At 42.0% G+C, this 26,477-nt stretch overlaps 2 protein-coding genes across 3 annotated transcripts in view; one reads left to right on the top strand and one right to left on the bottom strand.

Moving 5' to 3' along the window:
• Window positions 1-1,544: 1,544 nt before the first annotated feature.
• scnn1g.S (sodium channel, non voltage gated 1 gamma subunit S homeolog) lies at window positions 1,545-16,679 on the bottom strand (the record flags this gene model as incomplete). The annotated part of the gene is given in 13 exon segments (NM_001085662.1): window positions 1,545-3,370; window positions 4,353-4,428; window positions 6,715-6,776; window positions 6,880-6,937; window positions 7,294-7,372; window positions 8,361-8,478; window positions 8,734-8,832; window positions 9,632-9,795; window positions 9,885-9,988; window positions 10,125-10,318; window positions 11,313-11,616; window positions 13,434-13,760; window positions 16,626-16,679. Coding segments are annotated over 12 exon segments (1,992 nt in total).
• An 8,985-nt stretch (window positions 16,680-25,664) lies between these two features.
• usp31.S (ubiquitin specific peptidase 31 S homeolog) overlaps window positions 25,665-26,477 on the top strand; it is a 40,951-nt gene continuing 40,138 nt past the window's right edge. For both annotated transcript variants that reach the window (XM_041579260.1, XM_018239200.2), the window contains exon 1: window positions 25,665-26,365. In XM_041579260.1, coding sequence (XP_041435194.1) covers window positions 25,844-26,365 — 522 coding nt within the window. In that variant the 5' untranslated portion in view covers window positions 25,665-25,843. The remainder of the gene's footprint in view (window positions 26,366-26,477) is intronic.

The raw sequence follows: 26,477 nt of genomic DNA, 5'->3' as shown, positions 1-26,477 counted from the left end.
GCCAATCACAGCACTTATTTGGCACTCCAGGAACATTTTTCATCCTTGTCTTGCTCCCCAACTCCTTTTAATTCTGAATGTTGCTCACAGGTTCTAAAGGTTGGGGATCCCTGCTCTACATCATACTAAAAATTATCTCAAAGCTGAATCACCCCTTTAACTTTTAGGTTGTTACTTTGTTGGACAATTTTGGACACTTATATTTCACTGAATTTTCTTTGGCATTTGGAACCAGATACTGCATTGAACTTTTCCACATGGACATTATTATGCGGATTTTATGGACTAAATGTGGATTCCTATTGGCCTTTCGCACTATGTGTAACTCCAATTAACCTTTGACATGCACTTGTGTTTACTCCCACTTATTATATAAATTGATAATCCTTTAAATTATGTGTGCACTGATCTGTATGCTTGACAAAGGGCTGTTCTCTCCGAAATGTTGCCTCATGCAACTTGCCCTGCTAGCATTACTCGTGTGTGTCAGTGAATTGCTAAAAAATCATTTAAACATAAAAAAGACCCAATAGGATTGTTTACCTCCAATAAGGATTAATTATATCTTAGTTGGGATAAAGTAGAAGGTACTGTTTTATTATTATAGAGAAACGCTACGGGGCAGATCTACTTAGGGTCGAATATCGAGGTTTAATTAACCCTCGATATTCGTCTGTTGAAGTTAAATCCTTCGACTTCGAATATCGAAAAAAAGTCAAAGGATTTAGCGCTATTCGTTCGATCAAACGATTAAATCCTTCGAAACGTTCCATTCGAAGTACAATAATCCATTGATCGAATGATTTTTGTTCGACCAAAAAATGCTTAGGAAGCCTATGGGGACCTTCCCCATAGGCTAACATTGACCTCAGTAGCTTTTAGGTGGCGAACTAAGGGGTCGAAGTTTTTTCTTAAAGAGACAGTACTTCGACTATCGAATGGTCGAATAGTTGAACGATTTTTAGTTTGATTCGAAGTCGAAGGTCGAAGTAGCCCATTCGATGGTCGAAGTTGCCAAAAAAAAAACATTTGAAATTCAAAGTTTTTTTCCTCTATTCGTTCACTCGAGCTAAGTAAATGGGCCCCTACATAGGTTTAACATTTTGAATTATTTGATGAAATAGAGGCTATGGGAGATGGTCTTCCCGTAATCCTGAGCTTTCTGATTAACTGTTTTCTCCATACCTGAATACCTGAGTTCGTCCCTGTCCAGATCCTACCTGCAGTTTAATTTCAAATTGAATTTTCGACCGACTGAAGATCATGATACAGATTAGTACAAAGGGAAAAATCTAAAAACATTTTGTTACAAAAATCGAAATCTTCACAATAACCTCTTAAATATGATGAAATCAAGTACAGACAGCTCTCTGTAACATATAAATCTTCTTATCTTCTAAAATCTATTGCTATCTTTGTGTGTATCATCCCATATATAAAACCAGGATACTTTGCTTTTCTCTAGTTTGCAGGAAATCCAAGTCCCAAGTTTTTGCATCTTATTGAGCAGCAGAAGTCTGTTATGTGAGCAGCACAACTGTCTTTTAACACACAACAATGAGAAAGAGTCACCTAGTAAGTAATGGGCATCTGAATCCTTTAGTAAAGAACAGCTTTTGAAAAATCCTTCAATCAACCGCAATGGGGAAAGTAAGGTAAGGTAAATATTTGTGAACAGAAGAAAGACTACAGAGACATATTTACATCCAGGGCCACCATCAGAAATCACAGGGCCCCATAAGACAAAATTTCCTGGGCCACCTGTGTTCCCCCTTCTGCAAGCCCCACCTACAGGTCTGCCCACCCCACAGGTCCACCCCCACCACACAGTAAACAAAAAAAAAACATTGGTGGCTAGGGTTCTCACATGTTTATTAAAAAAAAAAAATTGTGGTCAGGGCGCCCATAAAAAAAACCACATTTGTGGTCAGGGGCCCCCATACAAATCATTTGTGGCCAGGGCCCCCAATAAAAAAACATTTTCGGTCAGGGCCCTCTATAAAAAACCATTTGTGGTCAGGGCCCGCCCCATTAAAAAAAACATTTGTGGTCAGGGCCCCCCATTAAAAAATATTGGTGGCTAGGAGCCCACATGGTAAAAAAATTGGTGGCCAGGGCCCCCCCCATGTTATAAGAACATTGGTGGCCAAGGCCCCCTTAAAGTCCATGTAAAAAAACTTGCCCCCCCCAGAAGTTTAAAAAACAATTGGTGCCCAGGGCCCCCCGACACAACAGGGATCACAAAGGGTTACCTTTAGGGGGCCCTGCCATGTTGCACTTACTTCATTACCTGCTGTAAGTGAGCCGCCAACTACAGAAGGGAGGAGGGGAGCACAGATGACTGCATCTTCTTCCAGTGACAGCATTTTCTTCCCTTATTGGTCACAGAATTTCAAATCCCGGTAAAGCTGCATGGTGATTGGATGAGCTGGAGGGGAAGTTTAAACCTCAGCTATCCAATCCCTGAGCAGCTCAACCGGGACTTAAACTCTGTGACCAATAAGGGAAAGTAATTGACAGAAAATACCTCCCCTTGTGCTCCCGCCCTGCCTTCCCGAAGTCGGCAGCTCGGGGGGGGCCCGGCTAATCAAGTAAGTGTTCTGTGGCCGGGCCCCCCTTGCCCACGGGGCCCCCTACAACTCCCCTCTGTCCCCCCCGATGGCATCCCTGTTTACATCAGACCATATTTTCTACAACCAGCGACTTCTCAATTCAGTCTGGTTGTGGCACATACGGATACGGACCTTAAGCAAGGCCTTAGATATCTAAGCAAGGCCTTAGATATTAGATATATTCAAGCAACAAAAGATACCACGTCAGCAAGACCATCTCTGCAAAGTTTGATGAAGTCTTGCTGAGTGTGGGAAGTGCCACACTCATTATTATAAAGTGTCTAGGCAGTAGGAGTTCCTAATGTAGAGATTGAACTTCTTTTCATGGAAGTGAAAGTGAATACTTAAAACCTTTCTACATCCTCATCAGAGTCAATTGTCTCCAAATGAAAAGCAGATTGTATCCGTAAAGTGTTGTACTTTGGTGGTGGAGTTCTTGGTACCCGACAGTCTTGGGCTTGGGGAAGCTGGAGAGCAGAATGAAATGTAGGAGGATCATCTTCTCCAAGACAGATAGGGTGGTCAACACACAGTGGATTGTTATGCCCAGCCATGGCTGGTACAGTAATATCAGGGATTTCTTCTATTTCATTCTCTTTGCGATTTTTCCACCAATTGCACAACTTGTGCCATTTTTGTCTTAGGATAACCCAAAATGAGTCAATGAAGAAAACTTCAACAATCTCAAGCACACAGACCATGGAACAGCTCATCCACAGGCCAAGCTGACCTCCAAAATTTGAGAGTAGAGTTACAATCTGTAAGGAAATATGAGAAGATAAGCCAATGTATGCACAAATATGGACAGCATGGAAAAGGCTGCCATTGTTCAAGGGCAGAAGAAAGTACCAGGAAATGATAGTGGTCATGGTAGTGCACCTTCTGATACATGTTTTTTGGCACTGATTTAAGGTGGCCATACAGGGACAGATTTAATATGCCAATTTGGCCCCTTCAGATCTATTCGGTAGCTTATCTGCCTGTGTATAGGGTCCTCAGATGGGCCTATCTGACCGATATCTGATCAGGCAGGTTTGCTTTTCCTGTGGGATTGAGGACTGCATCTGCACCATATATGCGACCAGTATAGCGCCAATTATAGTCCAAATTTTGGCCCAAGGGCCAAATGATTGGATTAGCTTTATATTGTCCACCTCAAGGTGGTCACATCAGTATTAGATCCACTCGTTTGGCAACCTCTCCAAACAAGCGGATTATAATGTTTGACAAACTTTAGACCTAGAAAAAAACTCTCAACCTTTTCCATGTACTCACTGTAGCAAATAGCATTAACTTTCCTATTACTTTCTAATATATGTAACAGTTTTATCCAGTAAAAAGCTTCAATTACACAGCCATGATTAGAACTTGCGCCTGGTATGAAAATGGTTGCCTATTTTTCAAGTCAATATTGAGATAAACTTTTTGGTGAGATTACCGACTGTTTTTACCACTTCAAATCTGGCAAACGCTTTTAGCCAAAACCCCATAAAATTAAACTGTTTCAGTACTTTTGATAGAAGTTGAAAAAACTGTATATGTAAAAAAAACAGCATTTTTACTTTAGACTTCTGAAGATCAACTTGAGATACAACCTTATTATTACCTCATTATGCCTACAAAATGTTATATTTGTCCTCAGGCATTCCAGAGGCAAGAGGCTAAACATGCTACCACATCTTACATATAACGTATAAGACCTTTACGACTGAAGCTACCGATGAAAACACTGGCTCTTACATTGTATGTAGGACTTTCAGATATGGATCTGCTATTCAGGTCCTGGTAGAATATATTAAGATTTCCAAGGTCATTCCTATAAAGAAATAAGAAAAACAAATCTGAAAAATTTGAGAAATTCTGTGTTCAGATAAAACTGTTTTACAATATATATGCAATGAGTAGGAAAGGCAGCAGTTATCCTTTCATACAGTCATATAAAAAAATTTGGGAACCCCTCTCAGCCTCAATAATAATTTACTCGCCTTTCAACAAAAAAGAAAACAGTGGTATGTCTTTTCACCTCATCTCAGAGGTTTAAACTGTCAGTTTCAACTTTAAGGAAGTAAACAGGAAATGGAAGGCCACAGGCACAGTTGCTGTAAAACCCAGGTCTGGCAGACCAAGAAAATTAAAGGCGCGGCATATTGTGAGAATGGTTACAGACAACCCAAAGATCACCTCCAAAGACCTGAAAAAACGGTGTATCTGTACATCGTTCATCAATTCAGCGCAATTTGCACAAAGAACATCTGTATGGCAGGGTGATGAGAAAGAAGCCCTTTCTGCACTCACACCACAGTGTCTCGTTGTATGCAAAAGCTCATTTAGACAGGCCACAGTCATTTTGGAACAAAGTGCTTTGGACTGATGAGACAAAAATTTAGTTATTTGGTCAACAAAAAGCAATTTGCATGGCGGAAGAAGAACTCCGCATTCCAAAAAAAACACTTGCTACCTACTGTCACATTTGGTGGAGGTTCCATCATGCTGTGGGGCTGTGTGGCTAGTTCAGGGACTGGGGCCCTTGTTAAAGTCAAGTGTCGTAGGCGATCCCTGGGTCTATGCATATATTGTGGGGATGAGGGGCATTTCCTTAAAAATTGTCCCAAAAGGCCTGGAAGTCCACAAAACCTAAGTGGTGAAGGGAAGCTCCAATTGGGTAATGAGATTTCCTCTCCCCAATTCGCTTCAAAAAACTTAGTACCTGTAGTTTTGTCCTGGCCTGGTTCAGTTAAAGTTTCAGCCTTGGTGAATTCTGGGGCTGGGGGAAATTTTTTAGATGCTGCCTTCGCAGAAAGGTGTAATATTCCCCATATTCCCCTCACTCCTCCTATGAGGATTTCTGCTATTGATAAAAGCCCACTGGGGTCAGGTTTGGTAACCCAAAAATCCAAGGCATTATCCATGTGTGTGAACAATATGCATTGTGAAATATTAGCTTTTCACGTTCTCGATGGTTCCTCGTCCCAGTTAATTCTGGGGTTACCATGGCTACAGGTACACAACCCCCACATTGATTGGGTAACTGGGGAGGTTATTCAGTGGGGTTCCAAGTGCAAAAACTCATGTCTAGCTTACACTTTAATGGTGGCAGTTGCTTCCCTAGAGAAACTCCCTTCTGTTGAGCATTGTTCTAAGTCTCGTTCTGGGGTACATTGTTCCCTGTCGGCAGTTATGTCCACTCAGAAAAGAGCAGCTGATAAGAACCATTGGGAAGTATCCAAATTTCAGGTTGGGGACTTGGTTTGGCTATCCACAGGGAATATCAAGCTTAAAATTCCATTTCCTAAGCGGGGACCCAGATTTATTGGTCCATACCGTATTGTGGAAATTGTGAACCTAACCTCGGTCCGTCTTGAGTTACCTGAGATGTTTATGTTATCTAACCTGTTTCAAGTTTCTATGTTAAAACCAGCTATACAGGTTCTCCAGCAATCCTGTCCTCCTCCTGTGTTGGTTAATAGTCTGGCCAGATCTGATGTCAGGGCTGACCACTTTAAGAGACAGCCCCATCCTTGGTCTCTTGGTAAGCTTGAGGGTCCAGTGGCCCCTCCTGCGTCCTGCTGTCCAGTTCCTCTACGGCATGCGCGCTGGCACTCTTCCCGGGTTATGCGTCGGCATGATGACATCACGCACATAGGTGTGAAATTCAAATAGTATAAAAGGGAAATTTCGATTTCAGCACGCTGCCCGTTGTTAGGTTCAATTTGCCTTGTTCCTGGGTGCTTTATAACTTGAATCCTGATTGAACTACTGTGTTTTGCCTGCCTGTTTGACTCTTCTGACCTCTCCAATCCTGATCCTACCTGTCTGTGACTATTCTGACCTCTCCAATCCTGATCCTTTGTCTGTCCACTGACTATTCTACATTCTCCAATCCTGATTCGGGCCTGTCTGACGATTCTCTGCTTGTGCTGGCCCGGCCTGCCTGTTGCTGGTGGTGTTCTTCCTTCCAGTTTCCTTGTGAGACGATCGTGCATATATAGATAGAGATAGAGATAGAGATATATATATATATATATATATTTCCCCTCTTAAAAGCCACCAAAAGTTTTACTGAGGGTAAAAGTCTGTCTTAGCAATTCAATTTGAGACTTACTTGGTAAGATTTTTGTTTAGTTTCTCTCCCAGTTCCCAAGACAGAACTCGCAGCATCCATTCCTATGGAAGTAAAGTAAAGACATAGAATAATGTGTGCTTCACAGTTTACAAGAACTCAAGACCATAGAACATAAAATCGCTGAAGAACCCATGCAGAACGTACCTCTGAGTTTAAAGAGGGCCACTTAGCCAGACTCCGTGTTAGTGTCCATTCCTTGAAACTGAAATACCAAACATTTTTTTTGTAAGAACACACTATTTCTTATCATTTTTATGTAATACAATCTGTTGGACTAGATCTATTTATTTATAAGTATCATTTAATGCTCTATAGTCCCCATACAGCAAAATAAACAATGGTGCATTGAAGAAGGAATATGTGAAAGTTGGCAGCGTTTAGAGATATATATTTTGAGAGAGAGACCCTCCTATTTAGGTCATGGAATTTCTGATGATGGTGCTAATGTCTTAAGTTGGAAATGGATCTCTTGCAAATTTTATCTAAAACAATTAATGTGGGGAGTTCCTCGTAGTTTTAAAACGAGGCCACCCAAAGGTAAACAGTGAACTCTCTCACCTGCAGGACTCACGGCATGTGCTCTGGCATCCGAGCTCCTCCTGCACAAATTGTTTATATAGTTTGACGTAGCAGTAAACTGTAAAATACAGAAACAAAAGGGGAGACCTTTATAAAATGAAAGCTAGCAAAGAAAAATGGATTTGCTTATATGAACTACTTTGATGGCATGGGATCTCAGGGCTACTTCCAACTGTCAGCATAACACGCTAATTTAAAGCTCCACTTACAATTTCTTCCATTTTCCATGTTTTCTGGGCTGAAGAACATCTGCAGTGCACTACCTTAGAGTGTATGGTACAGGTTTGAATGTGTATTAGTAACTAGAAGCCCTATAGGGGCTGCTATATTTCATATGTCATATGCATAGGGTTTCTGGCTCTGTCACACAATACACCTCCCCATAAAAGAAACTAAAGATAGCAAATGAAATAAGTAAATGTTGAGGAGGCTTAAGGTGGCCATACACGGAGAGATCCGCTCGTTTGACGATGTCGCCAAACGAGCGTAGCTCTCCCCGATATACCCACCTTGAGGTGGGCAATATCGGGCTGATCCAATCGTGGGCGCTAGGGCCCAACGATCGGATCCTAATGGTGGCTTTATGGGCAGTCGATCGTGGGACCGCATCAACGAACAGATGCGGCCGCGATCCGACGGGATTTTTAGTCCCATCCGATCGAGATCGGCTGACTTTCGGTCTGTCGGCAGCTTTTATCGGCCCATGTATGGCCACCTTTAGATGGTACATTTGAGTCAACACTGTGCAATGTAACAGAAATATTGCTTTTTGCTGATCAATTTTTTCAGAATACAAAGTGCCACCAACAAGTCTTCTGTTGTACATGCCAGCATTAGAAATACCAAAAGAAAGGTATACAGTATTTTTCTAAACATTTGGAAGTGGAAGTAGCCTAGATGGGGAGCCTGTGGAAAGTGCAGCCTACAGGCCTCCCATTTCATTAATTCACCACTGCCTACTTCATATAAATAATGTGATCCTGTTTTGCCTTAGGCCTGCGACTTTAAAAAGACTGGGTTGGTATTATCTCTTGCATGCCACTTACTCCAGTTGGGATACTCTTCATAGTTGCAATACTTTGCACCATTGGGCAAGGGTTGATCATAATGAGCACAGCCACATGAACGAACCATCTCTCTCTGAAAGCAGGAGTTCAGGCAGATCTGCATCAGGAAACAGGGCACATAAACAATCATCAATTTATTTGGAATCTGTTTGTCCATCTTTGTATCTGTCTTGTGCTCTAATTGTGTTTTTTTTCTACATTGTAACAAACAACGCTTGGGCTCCCTGTACTTAACTCTTGAAAGGAAAAGAGGATCCGAAACAGTTGTATTTTTAATAACACAATTGGTCGTAAGAGCAGCTGTGACAAAATAACCCTTGATTAAAACAAGAAGATGGCAGATAAGACATACCTGGAGGGTATATTTTTTATTATACAGGTTTTCAACTGAGATATCACTCCCATCGATGGTGCAGTCACTGTATGGGTCACTCAGCTTTGTAGATTCAGTCTGGAATTATAACAACACTCTAATTAGCATACCTTAGGGCAGGGGTCCCCAACCTTTTTTACCCGTGATCCACATTCAACTGTAAAAAGAGTTGGGGAGCAACACAAGCATGAAAAAGTCCCTTGGGGTGCCAAATAAGGGCTGTGATTGGCTATTTGGAAGCCCCTATATGGACTGGCAGCCTACATGAGGCTCTACTTGGCACTATACATAGTTTTTATGCAATTAAAACTTGCGTCCAAGCCTGGAATTCAAAAATAAGCCCCTGCTTTGAGGTCACTGAGATCAAAATCCAAGGGGTTGGAGAGCTACTGGTTGGGGATCACTGCCTTAGGGCAAAACTGGGCCGATCTTACAACAGCAAAGTCTCTTGTGATAGCTATATGAACCAATCAACAAGACTGCAAATAAGCAACATGGAAAGACTTGTCTGTTAAAGCTACAATGTACAGTATAAGCAAGTCCTCCAGTGTTAGCAGCCTACTTGAAGCAAAAGGACCCTTCAAGGAGAATTATGTCAGCTCTATTTTGACTTAAAACATACAAACCCCATGAGTTTCTTCCTTACGAGTTTAATGCCACACAGTACTTATAAGTACTGTGAGGTATGAGAGGCGTAAGGCAGAAAAGCATGGAGTCTGCATGTTTTTTTTTTAATATGATGGTTACAGAGTGATTTTTGAGTTGTGGGATATTGGTTAAGTTGATTTTGGCAAGTCTGTTGGTTTCCCATGCTCATAGTCCTTTTACAGGATGAGTATTAAAGCAAACAGAGCCTTAGAAAGTGGCTGGTTCTCACCAGTTGCATCCCTATTGATGTTTCTGTACCAGTTTCAAGTTCTGTGCCCAAATCTTCAATAAATGGATATTCATCTTGGTCATGAACCAGTATCTTGGCCCCTGCTGCTGTGGACAAGTAAGGGTTGTATTCATCTTCGTCAATGTAGAGGACAACCTTGAGCCCTGCAAAGTACAGAGAGATGGGCTGTAAATAATATGAGACCATAATGCATAGTTCAGTTGAGGGTGGATAATTATCACTGGCTTCTCACCATATTCTGCTCCTCCCATTGAAGAAACAAGTAAATTTCCCCTCTCTGCACTGTTAAAGGTATAGCAGTTTCCATACAAGGGGTGGTGGAAAAGAGTGAAGTTCCTGTGGTCAAAATGAAAAGATTTTCAAAAATGCACGAGTTCTCCACTTGTTTTATATTACTAGTTAATAATGAAACTTAATGAAAATATATTTCTACAGAGTGGAAAAGGTAGCAGAACAGTCTGGGACTACTAACCGAGCATCACAGGACAGTCCATCGAATAAGCACGTAACTATCAACTCATCAGCTTTATAGCCCATGGCGATTTTGTCTTCCATGGAAATCTTAGCCAAGATGTTATTATAGTGCAGACGATACCACTCTTGGATGGCATTGACTCCAGAGCTGAAGGTGAATATGGTGCAATCGGAGCTGTTGTTGGCATCACACTGGTAAAATAATACAGGGGCTAAGAATGTTGGCATACAGTATATGTCGCACATAAGGTCATATTGGGACAGAGGCAGACAAAAATGACATCACTAGTCACCATTTATAAGGATATAATTTACAGGATATTCATGGCTCTTGTGTATTATATAGTGAATAAATATTGATATTTGTGTGAAAAGCAGACAATTGTTCTTAAGATTTAGGGGACAGGGGACCTCCAGCATCTTCTAGTTACTATATCAAGTTAAAGGGATACTGTCATGGGAAAAAAAAATTCAAAATGAATCAGTTAACAGTGCTGCTCCAGCAGAATTCTGCACTGAAATCCATTTCTCAAAAGAGCAAACAGATTTTTTTTTATATTCAGTGTTGAAATCTGACATGGGGCTAGACATTTTGTCAATTTCCCAGCTGCCCCAAGTCATGTGACTTGTGCTCTGATAAACTTCAATCACTCTTTACTGCTGTACTGCAAGTTGGAGTGATATCACCTCCTCCCTTTTCCCCCAGCAGCCAAACAAAAAAACAATGGGAAGGTAACCAGATAACAGCTCCCTAACACAAGAAAACAGCTGCCTGGTAGATCTAAGAACAGCTCTCAATAGTAAAAACCCATGTCTCACTGAGACACATTCAGTTACATTGAGAAGAAAAAACAGCAGCCTGCCAGAAAGCATTTCTCTCCTAAAGTGCAGACACAAGTCACATGAATATAAAAAAATCTGTTTGCTCTTTTGAGAAATGGATTTCAGTGCAGAATTCTGCTGGAGTAGCACTATTAACTGATTCATTTTGAAAAAATGTTTTTTTCCCATGACAGTATCCCTTTAAGGAGACTTGTCCAACAGCCAAGATCTTCTGCATTTTCCTTGATAATTACTACCTTTTATTTCATAGATTATTTTGTGAGGTCTCACCAGCAGTAACCAATATAAAGCTAATTCCTTTAATCTCTATACTTATTCTTTACAATAAAGGAAGGACACTTACCAGTTTGAATCCCACCATGTTGCCAGAATCTTGCACTGATCCAGCATCTCTCTGTATGACCTTGCCACTCATCTGAGTCCTCTTTTTGGTTTTAAGGTCACTTACAACCAGCTGGTTACCTTTGATACTTTCCAGTCGAAAGAGGGGAATTTGTTTCAGGAATATGTCCTCTGTAGAGTTCTCATCATTGATGTCCAAATCGCGCTTGCTGCGAATCAACGGCTCAGTGAATCCATAAATTTTTTTAAGGGTCTGGTTAGTTGTCTTTTCAAGTGTGGCCAATCGATCTTTTATTTTACTGTAACTGTTGGGCACATAAGCAAAAACATTCTGAATTTGAACCAAAGAACATTTTTTTGGGGGTGGCACATTCAAACTATGGTGCATGTGGTGACTTTACTGTACTGTGCTGAAGCGAAGACTTTGATAAAGTACCCCAGACTGGTCCATTTTATATGGAAGAGGCTCACTTTCTCAGGGCAGATTTTGGGTATGCAACAAATTACCAATTTTAGACCTATTCCCACTTGAGTAAAGGTGAACAAATGACATTGCCTGTTCCAGTACTTTCCTTTGGCTGCTAAGGAATTTCCTTAAATGTTGACTTTATAGGGCTGGGCAAAGAAGTTGCTTTATTTTCTTTATTTGCAGTAAATGAAAGACAAGGTGGAAAATCAGAAGCAGGAGTTGCTCCTCTTATATCACTTGGATGGGGGCAGTTTTATTGTCCTAATAAAAGAAGAGCTTCTGGCTCGGTGGCTTTTTGCTTATGGCAGATATTTTCCTGTTTACTTGGGCTTTGTCTTCAGTTTATGAAACTGTTAAGCAAAGTTAAAGGTGTACTGATAATGTGTGGGATAGTTTATTGTATTCAGCTCAGAATGAATGGATCAGAAATAAAAGGGAATAGGTCAGATGGCTCTGCTCAGTCCAGGATCTACCAATGTCCCATCTATGCTCAAAGAAAAGCCATTAACAGATGACATTTTCTACTTGGACAGATAAAACGCAACTCCTAAGGCAGTGATCCCCAACTAGAGGCTCACAAGCAACATGTTGCTCTCCAACCCCATGGCTGTTGCTCCCAGTGACCTCAAAGCAGGTGCTTATTTTTTAATCCTTGGCTTGGAAGCAATTTTTGGTTGTATACAACTTTTATTTCATTTACTGCAAATAAAGAAAAAAAGCAAAAAACAAGATCTACTTCCAAACAGAGACTCTTGTAGGCTGCCAGTCCACTACAGGAGCTACAAAATAGCCTATCACAGCCCTTATTTGGTACCCCCAGGGACTTTTTTCATGCTTTTACTGCTCCCCAACTCATTTTACAATTGAATGTGGCTCGTACCATTGAATGTGGCTTGGGGACCCCTGTCCTAAGGGATTACAGGGTGTATCTTCTCCCCGAGGTGCTTATGTATCTTTCTAAATGGACAGACAAGGTCAACACCGGCCAAACTGTCCTAAACAAATAGACAGAATCTTACCAACTTTTGACGCAGATAAAATGGTAGATCTAAATGTAAAATTGTGCTGTGCCTCTATCAATACTTTTTCATTACCATTATGCAAAGAAATGGCTTCTCTGCAGAATTGTTTTTTGTTGGAAGACATCATTGCTGGTGTACACTGACCTACTGTATGCTAGCCATGCAGGTAATATTCATGTAGGGGGGCACGGATGACCCTTTTTACACAGTGCTCGTCCCCTTAAGATTTGTAGTGAGTAAAAGAAGGGTTCACACAGATGCTGAGAGATGCTCAGTGCAAAAGTTACAATGGGATTTGCTGGATCATTCCAAAGCTTAATATAATGGAAATGCCACTGATCTACTTCAAACACAGTTTAAAGGGGGCTGATCAAACAATGTACACTGGCCCTTTTTTGTATTTTATAAGTAATTACTTTCAGGAAGATAATAAACTTCCTGGTGGTTATATTTGCTTATTTGTAGAGCCTACCTTTCAGCCAAGCTATATTTTTTTAGGTAGACAGATGATAGATCTTTATTTAGGTAGATAGATGCATTTTACTGTAAAGGTTGGCTGAAATATCTGCATGTCTAGAGAGAATTACTGGTGAGCGCTTTAGACGGAGGCACACACTAGCGAGGAGCTTACCTGTAGGGGTTCAGGTTACAGATGGTGACTGCGGGGTACACCAGTTTCTGGAAGGTGACGGTGATGGAAGCACTAATGCTGTAGTAGGTCATTAGTAGCAGAGCGCACTGCCAGAAGATTAGCGCCACAGCAATCAGGGTCAGCACAATCCATATCCACCTACGCAGCCGTCCCTTGGATACCACGATCCTCCGGCACCCATGGGTGTTCGTATTCAGGCAATACCATTGCATCAACTCGTACAGAGTCGGCGCTTGTGGGCCAGTCACTGGCAGGTTCTTCTTTAGCTTCTGCGTCAGTTTCTTCCCACTATTAGACATGATGGACCTACAGCAGAACAGCATTTTATTATTATCTCCAGGGCACTATGGAGGGCACATTAAGCCCCAAGGTGGTCTCAGATGACTCATAGGATTCCAATCAGTGGGGATCTTAAGAGCATTCCCCAATGAAATCTAGATAAAATCTATTTGTCGGAACGCAGCAAAATCCAATAAAGGGCACAAAACTGTGACTTACTGTTGAATGTAACAAATCTGTGCGCAAAAGATTAATGCAACTGTACCTATCAAACATAGTTCTAGGACTGGGTTCAACTTTAGGGAGCTATATACTATGTTGTGCAGTGTTTGAAGGTGAAAGTGGACTGCCTAGTCAAGTGTCATCGTAAATATTTGCCCTGGAATTATTACATTATGATAATAAATACTGTCATCAGGCTGTTCTTGATTCATTCACTTTAAACGGAGCTTAAGGTATGGCGGTAACTATTAAAACAGGATGTTCATAATTTACCTCTCTAGCACAGAAAGGGAATTCACAAGGTGCGAATCCCTGTTAATAAATAAATCAAGAAACCATCAGTCAATAAAATGAATATATCAATAACCCTGATATCTATATATAAGGTTCACATCATAGATAGGAAAGAGATATAGGTGAATATGAATATCCCACAATTAAAGCAAATTGTGAGGTAAATATTTAGGGAGCATATATCATCCGCTAATTAGTATGTGACATAGAGATATGCAGAAATAAGGGTTGATATAGGATTTGAGGTTTCTCACCTGTCCCAGAGATCTGACTGCATTGTCCCTGCTGAATCCCAATCTCTCCCTCTTGGCTCAGCGCACAGAGATCAATTACAAAGCCCTGGCCCCAGGAACAGAGAGCACACATTCAATTTCAGCTGGCTCTGGCATGGACTGAGCTCTGTCTCTCTAACCAGAGAAAGATGCCATGACAAGTAAATTAGATCTGGCACTGTTCCCTCCGCCTACACTGCTATCAGCCTGCACTGGGTGTTTTGGGGAGACCAGGACTGGCATGCCATCCTCATTGGCATCTGCTGCCTGTGACATTTGAAAGGGACAGAACGCAGAAAAGTGGGTTCCCAAAACAGTGACCGCCAAAGTCAGGTATTTTGTAGTCCCTAACTACATGAGCATTGGCACTAACTCAATAATCCATCTTGCTTGGCATAATTTTCCATTCAGAAGAATGAAACCAACCCATAGAAAGAAAGAAACAGATGAGGGAGAGAATTAGATGGATTAAAAATGGATTAAAGTAAAGGCCAATAAGTACATTCTGACTCCATATTCTATTGTATTAAAGTCATAAAGAGTCATGAAAATAGAGCTATATATATATATATATATATATATATATATATATATATATATATATATATATATATAGATATATATATATAGATATAGATATATATAGTCAAATACAAGAGTCCTCTGCACTCAACCCATTATCAATATATTTAAGACAGCGACATTTTGTGCATACTGCTACTAAAAAATGCCTTACCCTTTAAACAACACAGGGATTGTTTGTCCATATATTGCAATATATTTAAGCTGGCCAACTACGTCAAAGTCATCCCATATCTGGCCAGTCCTATGCTCAATTTTATCTGATTCATTAAGAATTCTATTGCTTCATTATACATTTTACAAAGGGACTTGGTTTTACCTGCAACTTAACTTGCTGCTTTCAAAGTAAAACTCCCAAACTTGGCTGCCCTTTTATTAGACACCAGTGGGATCACCTGACTATAGTTGGGAAGGGTGGGAGCTACAACATGGAGCTGGTCACTGCTCCTGTACAAACTATAACAAACAAGGGAAAGTTGTGCTCACCACTATTTTTTAAAACCATTAGGCGGGGGTGCAATGAGTGTGTGACCACAAAATACATATAGTCAAATACAAGAGTCCTCTGCACTCAACCCATTATCAATATATTTAAGACAGCGACATTTTGTGCATACTGCTACTAAAAAATGCCTTACCCTTGTTTGTTATAGTTTATACAGGAGCAGTGACCAGCTCCATGTTGTAGCTCCCACCCTTCCCAACTATAGTCAGGTGATCCCACTGGTGTCTAATAAAAGGGCAGCCAAGTATGGAGGTTTACTTTGAAAGCAGCAAGTTAAGTTGCAGGTAAAACCAAGTCCCTTTGTAAAATGTATAATGAAGCAATTGAATTCTTAATGAATCAGATAAAATTGAGCATAGGACTGGCCAGATATGGGATGACTTTGACGTAGTTGGCCAGCTTAAATATATTGCAATATATGGACAAACAATCCCTGTTTTGTTTAAAGGGTAAGGCATTTTTTAGTAGCAGTATGCACAAAATGTCGCTGTCTTAAATATATTGATAATGGGTTGTGTGCAGGGGACTCTTGTATTTGACTATATGTATTTTGTGGTCACACCCTCATTGCACCCCCGCCTAATGGTTTTAAAAAAAAGTGGTGAGCACAACTTTCCCTTGTTTGTTATAGATATATATATATATGAAAAATAGCTGTACTCACTTACTGGAGAAAAAGCCTGGGTGCACACTGCAGAAAAGTCATACAGAATATGATGTAAAGCAAAGCACTCACAGGTCTTAAAATTTGGTGAAAAAGAGATAAAGTTTATTTGTTATTCCAAATAACTAAACTTTATCTCTTTTTCACCAAATTTTAAGACCTGTGAGTGCCTTGCTTTACATGATATTTTAGAGAGAGAGAGAGAGAGAGAGAAAGAAATACAACTTCCCCTTGTTTGATATATATATATATAGTTTCTGTAAATCATAAACTGTAAATTTGTAAAGTTTGGCTGCACTGAAACTTAAATAAAAATATATAGACACACATGTGAAAAGTATATGAGGTCTCACCTGTATAGTCCTAGCACACTAGAGTTAGCTGTGCACAAGCTTTCAGAGGGTATCACAATCTCAAGTTAGGATCTAAGATTTGTCCCCTTGTTTTTTTTAATGCTGTAGGTAAGTCCTGGAAATTTTCCACCTGCAGGCTGTGACTCTCTTCATCACTGAAGTCCTTTCTTGACTGATATTGTATTTAGCACTGCCTACCTGCTCTGCAGATTTCCATCTCTGCTCATTATTGCTCCAAAAAAAAAAAGAAACAAATATTTTAGAGAACGCTAACTACCGGACAGAAGAAATATTGTCTGTCTAGGGCTTGAGCGCCACTCTGTGTCCAGAATTGAAAATGCAGATTGCATTTTAGAATTCTTTGAATATTTTAAAGGAGCCGTTCAACTAACACTAATTAGTATGTTCTAGAATAGCTAATTCTAAACAACCTTTCAATTGGCCTTCATTTTTTCCTTTTTATAGTTTTTGAGTTATTTGCCTCTTCTGAAACCATAAAGAATACAAAATAAAGCTCAACTGCAAAGTGTCTAAATGTATCCCTGTTGACCTTGTATTGTATCAGCTACAAGATAAAAGTTCATTTCAAGAGGAACTGAAAGTATAAGGGAGGAAAGGCATGAGTCCCATGGATCCCAGTGGTTGGGCCAGACAGAAAAAGACATCTGATTATTTGGATATTACAGGGCAGACTGGGGCAGGATGTATTTAGCCAGGCTTTTTTTTAAAAAAAACAAAACAAAGCCTGGTTTTCAGGGCTAACCTCACAGGGGGCCTAGGTGGTTTAATAAACATTGGGGCCTTGCAGCCACTTCATAGGGCTTAAAACTGCACCATATTTCAGTCGATAATTTGGTGCCATTAGGCAAATTATTAATAAATATATATCCCAATATTATATAGTGATGTGAAGCTGAGAAAGATGGTTCTATGTCTTGGAGGAATATTGGCACTTAGTGAAATTAGGTCTTAGAGAAATTAATTAGATTTGACTCAGAACAGTAGGTACATACAGTATGGCTGTTGGCCACAAAGACAAAGTAGTGCTACACAAACACTCTCACCGATTTTTACAGCGGCGGGTGCCGTCCGTGAGTCTGTCTGCCCAGGTCTGATTCATATACAAGAAGATGTTTCAGCAGCACTCCGATTATGGTGAAAAAAGTGTAATTTTATTCGTGCCTCAAGCTAAGCGATGTTTCAAGCTTATCCAGCCTTTTATCAAGATAAACTGGATAAGCTGGATAAGCTCGAAACGTTGCTTAGCTTGAGGTTTCTTGTATATGGCTGTTGGCCAACTCCTTGCATAATCTGGTATCATTTCATACACTGGTTTCAAAAGTGATAGAACATAAAATGAAGAATTACATTAACTGTACTTTTACAATAAGCATATACAGTATGAAAGTGCAAAACTGTGCCCCTTAGTGCTTATTTGAAAAGTTGCGTCCAGGGTCCGAGTGCCCTTTGCAGCAAAACAGCCCTTTCCTTAATGCCTGCCATAGGGCAAGTAGCACGTACAGGGCTCCGTTGCAGGCCTGAGATTCTTTGAGTTCCATTATTTGCATGTCTAAATGATGCACAAGTTATGGGATACGTAGGGGATGCCTATGTGCCTCCCTCCACCCACTCGTCATGAATAAAGTTCTGCTCTCCTAGTGATGAACCCTTTCCTTCTCAGTAGCATAAGCAGTGTCGGACTGGCCCACTGGGATACCAGGAAAATTCCTGGTGGGCCTAGGTGTCCCTCATGCTGCTAAACATTTGGCCCATTTCATGGTCATTCCCTATTTCTATGAGAACAAAGGCTAAATAGATGGAATATAAGATTTTAGTAACAGGTCTGGACTGGGAGTCAAAATAGGCCCTGTCATTTCAAGTACACAGAAGCCCAAATGGCCCCCCACCAGCCCAATAAATACTGTCTATGGCATTTTACAGCAGCTCCCCTGGCATTTGCCAGAACCCACAGATTGCCGTTCCAGGCATTATAATATATAAAGAAAAGAGACTAGGAGAACAGAGGTTGGGTGAGAAGAGAAAGAATAATAGTACTGAGAGTGGGCCCCTGGTCTAAAGTTTTTTGGGTGGACCCCACCCCTGGTCTCAGGTTTTTGGGTGGGTCCCTGGTGTCCCAGTCCGACACTGAGTGTAAGTATATGGCAGGGCTGTCCAACTGGCGACTCCCCGTTCTGTGGCTCCCCACATGCTGTGTCTGCTTACCATATGTAAAATTTAAAAGGTATCACTACAGAGATTAACTGGCCCCTGCATTGTTTAAACCTCAAATCCAGACTAATCCCCTCTATTGTTCACACCTGTGATCCCCCTGTATTGTTCACACTTCTGACACCTCTATTGTTTATATCCTAAAGCCTGTACTGTTCACACCTGAGACCCAGACTGAAACTGCCCACATTGTTCTCCTGTTCACACTTTATCCAAAATGCTGTCTTGCCCAGTGCTGCTTGTGTGTGCCATTCTCTGCTTGCCCAGTGCTGCTTGTGTGTGCCATTCTCTGCTTGCCCTATGCTACCTGTGGAATGTAAGCCTGTTAGGGGTTTGTTCTTGGGGTTTGTTAGCATTTGGAAATTGTTGTTAAGGGCCCCTAAAGTGTTTAATCATGTGTTGGGGGGTTGTTGAATTATCCACAGGGGAGGATGAGGCATATGGATTTAAGGTTATGTTTTAACATGACTTCAATTTTTCACATATTAGTGATGAGGGATTTCCCTGCAGTGAGCACCAACCATTTGGTTTTTTGGTGTGCTACCACCGTTAATGTGGATATGATCTTAAAAGTTCTTGTGGTAACATGGGTGTGGTTTACAGTGGGTGTGGTTTAAAAGGGGGAGTGGCCAATACTGACTCCCATTATCAGCCCTCCACCACATAGGCCAGTAAAAATTTTGGTACCTCGGTACCACAGAAGTTGGACAGCGCTGGTATATGGTTCTGTATGACCTATGGAATGTCCACTAGCGCTATCTGTAAGGAAGCAATGTTCTACACCACAATAGGCTACAACCTAGTGGTATGTTATATTTTATGGTTATTGGCACTGACACAGGCTAATATATATAATTACTGACTCTCTTTAGATCTGTCTAGATTGCATCCGCAGACGTCAACCTATACTGTTGCTACAACTTGCCGGGCATCCTTTCTTTCTAATTAATAATACAGTTACAGAGCATTTGGACCACAGTGGTTAGAGATCCTTTGGGAAAACCATTGTTTACATAACTGCAGATTTGTAAGCTCTTCTGCTGGGCTCACATGAGTGACTATGCATAGCCAGCTTGGAGGCTAGAGGCAAGGTTTGGGGGCATCATTGCTATTGTCACACCAGAAGAATGGTTGTAGCTCAAAGAATAATGATGCAGACAGAACAGTCATTTTTCATGCCCAGAACTGTGGTCATCAGGGCCAGAACTAGGGGAAGGCAAAAGAGGCACCTGCCTAGGGCACAAAGATATGGGGGGTGCTGGGCAGGTACTTGTAGGTACCCAGGGTCGGATTGGGCCGGCGACACCAGGGAAAAAACCCAGTTGCCCAGATTCGCACCCTGCACTGCTTTTCTTCTTCCTGCACGTACTACTTTTCTTTTTTCTCCATGCATGCGCTTCCGCTCAAGAGCACATGCGCTGTGCGTGGGGGTCCGGAGGGGGGCCCTGAAACTGCATCCCCGGTGCCCCCCAGTTCAACCCAGTATGTACCCCATGTCTGTGTTTGCTCCCCTCCCTCTTCTCTTCTGCTCTCCCCTCTGTTACAGCGCAACCCAAGCACTGCCCAGGGCCTTCAGAGAAGTGAATTTGCCCTGTCTGTCTTTGTAGTATTTGCACTACTGGTTCTGACTCCTGAAGTGAATTCTACTACAGGTATCGGATCTGATATCGAGAATGCTCGGGACCTGTGGCTTACCAGATAGCAGATCTTTCCATAATTTGGATCTTCATACCTAAAGTTTACTAGAAAATCATATAATTATTAAATAAACCCAATAGGCTGGTTTTGCTTCCAATAAGGATGACTTATCTCTTAATATGGATCTAGTACAAGGTAATGTTTTATTATTACAGAGAAAAAGGAAGTTATTTTTAAAAATTTGGATTACTGTATTTGAGTCTATAGATTTGGCCTTTCCATAATTCGGATCTTTCTGGATAATGGGTCACAGGATAACGGATCCCATACCTGTACACTGATTCAAGCATGACTTTAAAGGTATTCTGTCATGATTTTATGGTGTCATTTTTATTTCTAAATTACACAGTTTACACTGCAAATAATTCACTCTACTGTGTAACATTTCATTCCTAACCGAACAAGTGTATTTTTTTTAGTTGTAATATTGGTGTGTAGTCGCCATCTCTGGTCATTTTGCCTGGTCATGTGCTTTCAGAAAGAGCCAGCACTTCAGGATGGAACTGCTTTCAGGCAGGCTGTTGTTTCTCCGACTCAATGTAATGAAAGGTGTCGCAGTGGGACATGGATTTTTACTACTGAGTGCTGTTCTTATATCTTCCAGGGAGTCATCTGGTTACCCTCCCACTGTTCTGCTGACAGTCTGCTGGGGAGGGGTGATATCACTCCAACTTGCAGTGCAGCAGTAAAGAGTGACTGAAGTTTATCAGAGCACAAGTCACGTGACTGGGGGCAGCTGGGAAACTGACAACATGTCTAGCCCCATGTCAGATTTCAAAACTAAATTTAAAAAAATCTGCTGGAGCAAGAATATTTAAAAAAAACATGTTTTTCCATGACAGTATCCCTTTAAAACCAAGAAATAACAGGCACTAAAGTGTAATACTATGCGTGACTCAATTCTGCATTGTGATTTTCCATCCATTCAAGCCTGGCAGACTTTCTCAATTGCTTACTATCAACTAAGCAGATTATTATGAATTTGATTATATAATGATATAATGGGTTTCTCTGCACTTCCAATGGTCTGAGCAAATATTTGATATTCGATTTTAGCAATCCTGTTTCAAGCACATAAGTGCTGCTGCACTTAATATTACATGGCATGGCCACAGTGGGGTGCTTGCTTCATGTTACTCTGTCTCTAATGAGTTCTTATCATATTTATTTACTTGCAATGATGTTTAGAATTCAGCTTTGTAGCCTTTTAGGAGTTGGCTATAGTCTGAAGCAGTCACTTAGGCTCTATGGGGCAAATTCTCTATGCGCCGAAGCGCCTAACGCTAGCGTCAATTCGCTAGCATTGGTAATTTTCGTTACTTCGCAAATTCACTAACAAACACTGGCGTACATTCGCTAGTGTTACTTCGCACCCTTACGCCTGGCGACTTTGCGCAACGGACGTAACTATGCAAATTCACTAAAGCGCGCATTGTTCTGAACGCTACCTTTTACGCTAGACTTCCTTCGCCACCTCAGATCAGGCGAAGCGCAATAGAGTAGATAGGGATTGCTTCAAAAAAAGTTAAAATTTTTTCTAAGTCCCAAAAAATGCTGGCGTTTTTTCTATATTATGGGTGATAGACTGAAAAAGATCGAAAAATTTTTTGGGGCTCCCCTCCTTCCCCCCTACATTTCCTAACTCATGGCAACTTAACTATACAGTGGGCACATGTGTAGGGCAAAAAAAAAAATTTATTTGATGTTTTGAAGGTTTTCCAGGCATTTGTAGTGATTGCACGTATTCCTCCATTGAAATTTGAATTTGGCGCCATATGCTAATTAACCATCGCTAGCGTAACTTCGATTCGCTTAGCGAATCAACGCTAGCGCAACTTCGCAACCTTAGGCTACCCCTGACTTCGGATTTTAGTGAATTTGCGGAGCGCTGGTGAAACTACGCCTGGCGAAGTGCGGCGAAGTAACGCCTGGTGCAACTACGAATCTTAGTGAATTTGCCCCTTTATGTTGCCATTAAGTTCCTAGAGCTGCTCTGTATAATACATAGTACTGCCAGTATTTGTACTAGTGCCCATCTTTAATGAGCACCCCCTCCTGACTCCTGAATCCCACCAGCCTGGCAAAGTGGTTGGACAAACAACCGTCCCTACTTAAAAATACTGGAGTACCAAGTTTTAGCTTTTTAATTCAATTTAATTTCTGGTGTCAGTATATCTTTAAAAGCACCTTTAACTGAATTAAAGGAACAGTAACACCAAAAACTGAAAGTGTTTTAAAGTAATGAAAATATCATGTACTGTTGCCCTGTCCTACCTTTCTCCTTTGAATGGCTGCCCCCATTGCTACACAGCAGCTCATTTATATAAACATTTGTAGTGTTTCTGAAGCAAACACAGCAGTTTTACCAGTGCAGGGCAATTGCATTATATTTTGTTACTTTAAAAAATGTAATTGTTTTATGTTACCATTCCTTTAATTCCTGTAAGTGTAGATCTGGCACCACCAGCTGATAGGGACTGAAGAACAGCAAATTCTTACTGGACTTCACACCTGAATATAGAAAACATTGGGAGTGGGATGCTGATGACTTCCCATCTCATTAAAAATTTGCAATCACAGCCATGCGCAAGGGATTGTTAATGTAATTAGTGGATCCCTGAGCTCTGGCTTTGGCTGATGAAAGGGGCACAGGCTGATCCATGGTATACTTACATAGCAAACCCTATGCTGAGACTCACATTGCAACATCAGCTGATGCTAATGAATATTGTATGTGACATCTGTGCACTGGAGCACACCTCACACTTTTATTAATAACATATTTTTTAAAATCCTGCTCAGGCCCCATGACCATCAAAGTAAGTTGTTTTATGGCTAGCTGGCCTTAGCCCTTGGTATGGTAAATTCTCCTGGTCATCAGACAACCCTAAACTACTGTCAATCAAGTTTATATTTCCTGCACAGGGCAATCTCCTACCCCTGATGATACTGGGGACAACTTACTGCTACTGCCTGACATAGGGATTCCCTGCACCATGCTGCCATCTAGAGACCTAAGTACTTATTACAATCAACTGGAGTTTTATCAACACCTGTTTTCAGTAGTCGGTGCCCAAGATGTGACATCAAGAAGTGTCACTGGGTGAGGAACAATCCAAATATTGTGGGACCAGCTCCTGGAGGATACTAAGGCTGAAAGGGTTACTAGAAAGGAAGAACCATACCTAAGGAGGAGTAGAAGGAAGGAGGAGTGTAGGTACTACAACATCATATGGAGACTCCAAGCAGTGGCTGCCATTGTAGGGTGGAGACAGCTCAGGAAGGCAAGGAGGAAAGATTATGTGCAGATGAGAAATCTAGAGCTCCAGCTGATACTGGTGGAAATGTCCACCCATGCTTTAAACTGTCAGAAGTCCACCAGATAACCCAAGGTACTGATACGACTATAATCAGTGAGGCCCAGGGGCTTCTTTTGATATCCAGTTTGGGGACTCCTGTGGGCATCCCAGTGAATTAGTGTCCACTGACTACCAGCAGCAAAGCACCCAGACCTATTGAGGCCTTGATATCCTACTACCCCTTGTTTGACTGCCGCCAGGTAAACACCTTGTATGTTTGACTTCCGCCATTTAAGTGTCTGGCCTTTTGGGTCCTTGAAATCCTGCTAGATCTTGTATGTTTGACTGCCACCAGGTAAACACCTGGTCTATTGGGGATACAAATCCTGCTGCTGAAGTCGGTACCAAAAAGGAATTAGGGACAAGGAATCCCAGAATCACTCCTGGTTTGGAGGAACCATTGCCTGGGACGGAGCTGATATTAGAGGGAGTGCAGAATTAACAGTAAATAAAAACAGCAACAATAGGACAATGAACTGAGTGGAGCAGGGGAACTAATATAGGCAGTTTGGTGCCTCTTTAATACCAAAATGGTTGCAGCAGACGCCGGTCCCCATACACTGGCCGATTAACATATTAAACTGGTAGATTATTGGGCAGTATATAGGGCTTCTCTGATCGATATCTGGCCAAAAGTTGACCAGATGTTGATCCGGCAGTATAAAAAATCCAGTCAGATGGAGGGCCACATTGATTCATTGATGCGATCCTCAAATTGACCTCTCATATAATCGATACATTGGACATACTGTCAGCGCTTTCAATTGCCGGAAATGGAGAGGCATTGTCGGGAGATTTGATGCCCGCAGCCGCGTCCAAAAAAATGGTGGGTGACAAATCTCGTGTGCCACTGCCCTTAGATACAATTGTAACTATTTAAGATAAGCAAAGATACCATTGTAACTATTTAAATAAAGCAAAGATACAATTGTAACTATTTAAGATAAGCAGGTCTCTTGGGAGAACTGAGACTCACAGCTTAAAGGGCAATTTCACCTTCATTATCAAACGTTTTATACCACATAAACCATGGTCCTAAAAATCGCAGAAACGTGTTCAAACTGTCATAACCTGATAAATTGTGTAAAATGGACACGGTAATTATAGGGGCGTGGCCACAAACGGGCGTGTTTACAATTCCCCTGGGTGGCCTTATTGTCCCTCTTTCCATTGTTCAATAGCATACCTCCCAACTGTCCCTTTTTCGGAGGGACACTCCCTCTTTTGACAGCTCAACCCGCAGTCCCTCATTTGTACTGGAAAGTCCCTCTTTTCTGTGCACTGAACAGCCAGAAAAAGAAACAAAGTTTCTCACTTAATTGGCTTTTAGCAGAGAGCCCAGAATAGCTAACAGGTGCAAATAAGATACTTTGTAACAATTTTGAGACACAAAAACACAATTTAGATAAGGAGAAATATTTTCAAACTTTCATAACCTGCCAAATTTTGTAAAACAAACATGGTAAGTAGGGGTGTGGCCACAGAAAGGGGTGTGGTCATAAAAATTGCTGCGCTATGTGCGGGAAAAAAACATTTTTGTCCCTCTTTTTACTTCCAAAATGTTGGGCGGTATGCAATAGTTGTGGGGAGTTTGTGTCACTCCAGTATCTGACAGGTCCATTGCATAGAAGCTATCACGTGACTAGTGTGTACAAACAATCCCATTCGGCCCAGCTGTCTCACTGACAGGACAGCAGCAATCTTGTGGGCGGGACCAATCTGTCGCTATGGTAAAACGCGCCAGTCTGCCCTCAATCAAAATGGCAGATACGCACGCCGGAGCACGCTTGAGGCTGGCGCTCCCACTGTCACGTGACAGCTAAGCCCCGATGCACTGTGTGTGCCGCCCGTAGCGCAATTCAAGGATAACCCTGCCTCCTCCTCTCTCCCTCTGTCTCCCGGTCGCGGTGGCAGCGGGAAGGGGATGAACCCATGTCGCAAGTGTCGGGCTCCCCCGCTGCCCCGGCGGCCGGCGGGAAGGAGAAGAAAAAGGCTTCCCTGGGGAAGAAGCTGTTCTGGCGGCGCGGTGGCTTAGTGAGCCGCTTCTTACGGACCCTCAGCGCTTTATCTCACCTGAACAGCGAGCATGATCATACCGAGCCCTCCCGGGACAAAGCCGGCTCCCCTGCCCGCGTGGAACCGCCCTCCGCGCCCCTCCTACAGCAGCAACAGCAGAACGAGCGGAGCCGACCCCCCAGCCCTCTGCTCCCCGGACTGTCGGGCCTCAGGAACCACGGGAACACCTGCTTCATGAACGCCGTGCTGCAATGTCTCAGCAACACCGACCTGTTCGCTGAGTTCCTGGGCCTGGAGCAATACAAGGAGGCGGCCGACTCCCCTCCCAACAGCCCCGGCGGAGCTCAGGATCGCGGGGAGGTGACGGAACAACTGGCCAAGCTTCTGCGCTCCCTCTGGACCCTGGAGTACACCCCGCAGCACAGCCGCCAGTTCAAGGTGAGATTGGGACTCTCTATTGTCTCTCTCCATCCCCCCCCCCCCCGCAGCAAAATGGTACAGGCTGGATCTTTCTTCTATGTCTCAAAAGTAGAAATGAAAGAGCTGCAGC

The sequence above is a fragment of the Xenopus laevis genome, chromosome 9_10S (assembly GCF_017654675.1).
Source record: "Xenopus laevis strain J_2021 chromosome 9_10S, Xenopus_laevis_v10.1, whole genome shotgun sequence".
In the NCBI taxonomy this organism is placed as follows: domain Eukaryota; kingdom Metazoa; phylum Chordata; class Amphibia; order Anura; family Pipidae; genus Xenopus; species Xenopus laevis.
The sequence above is the reverse complement of the archived record's forward strand: the minus strand, read 5'-3'. Positions and strand labels throughout refer to the sequence as shown.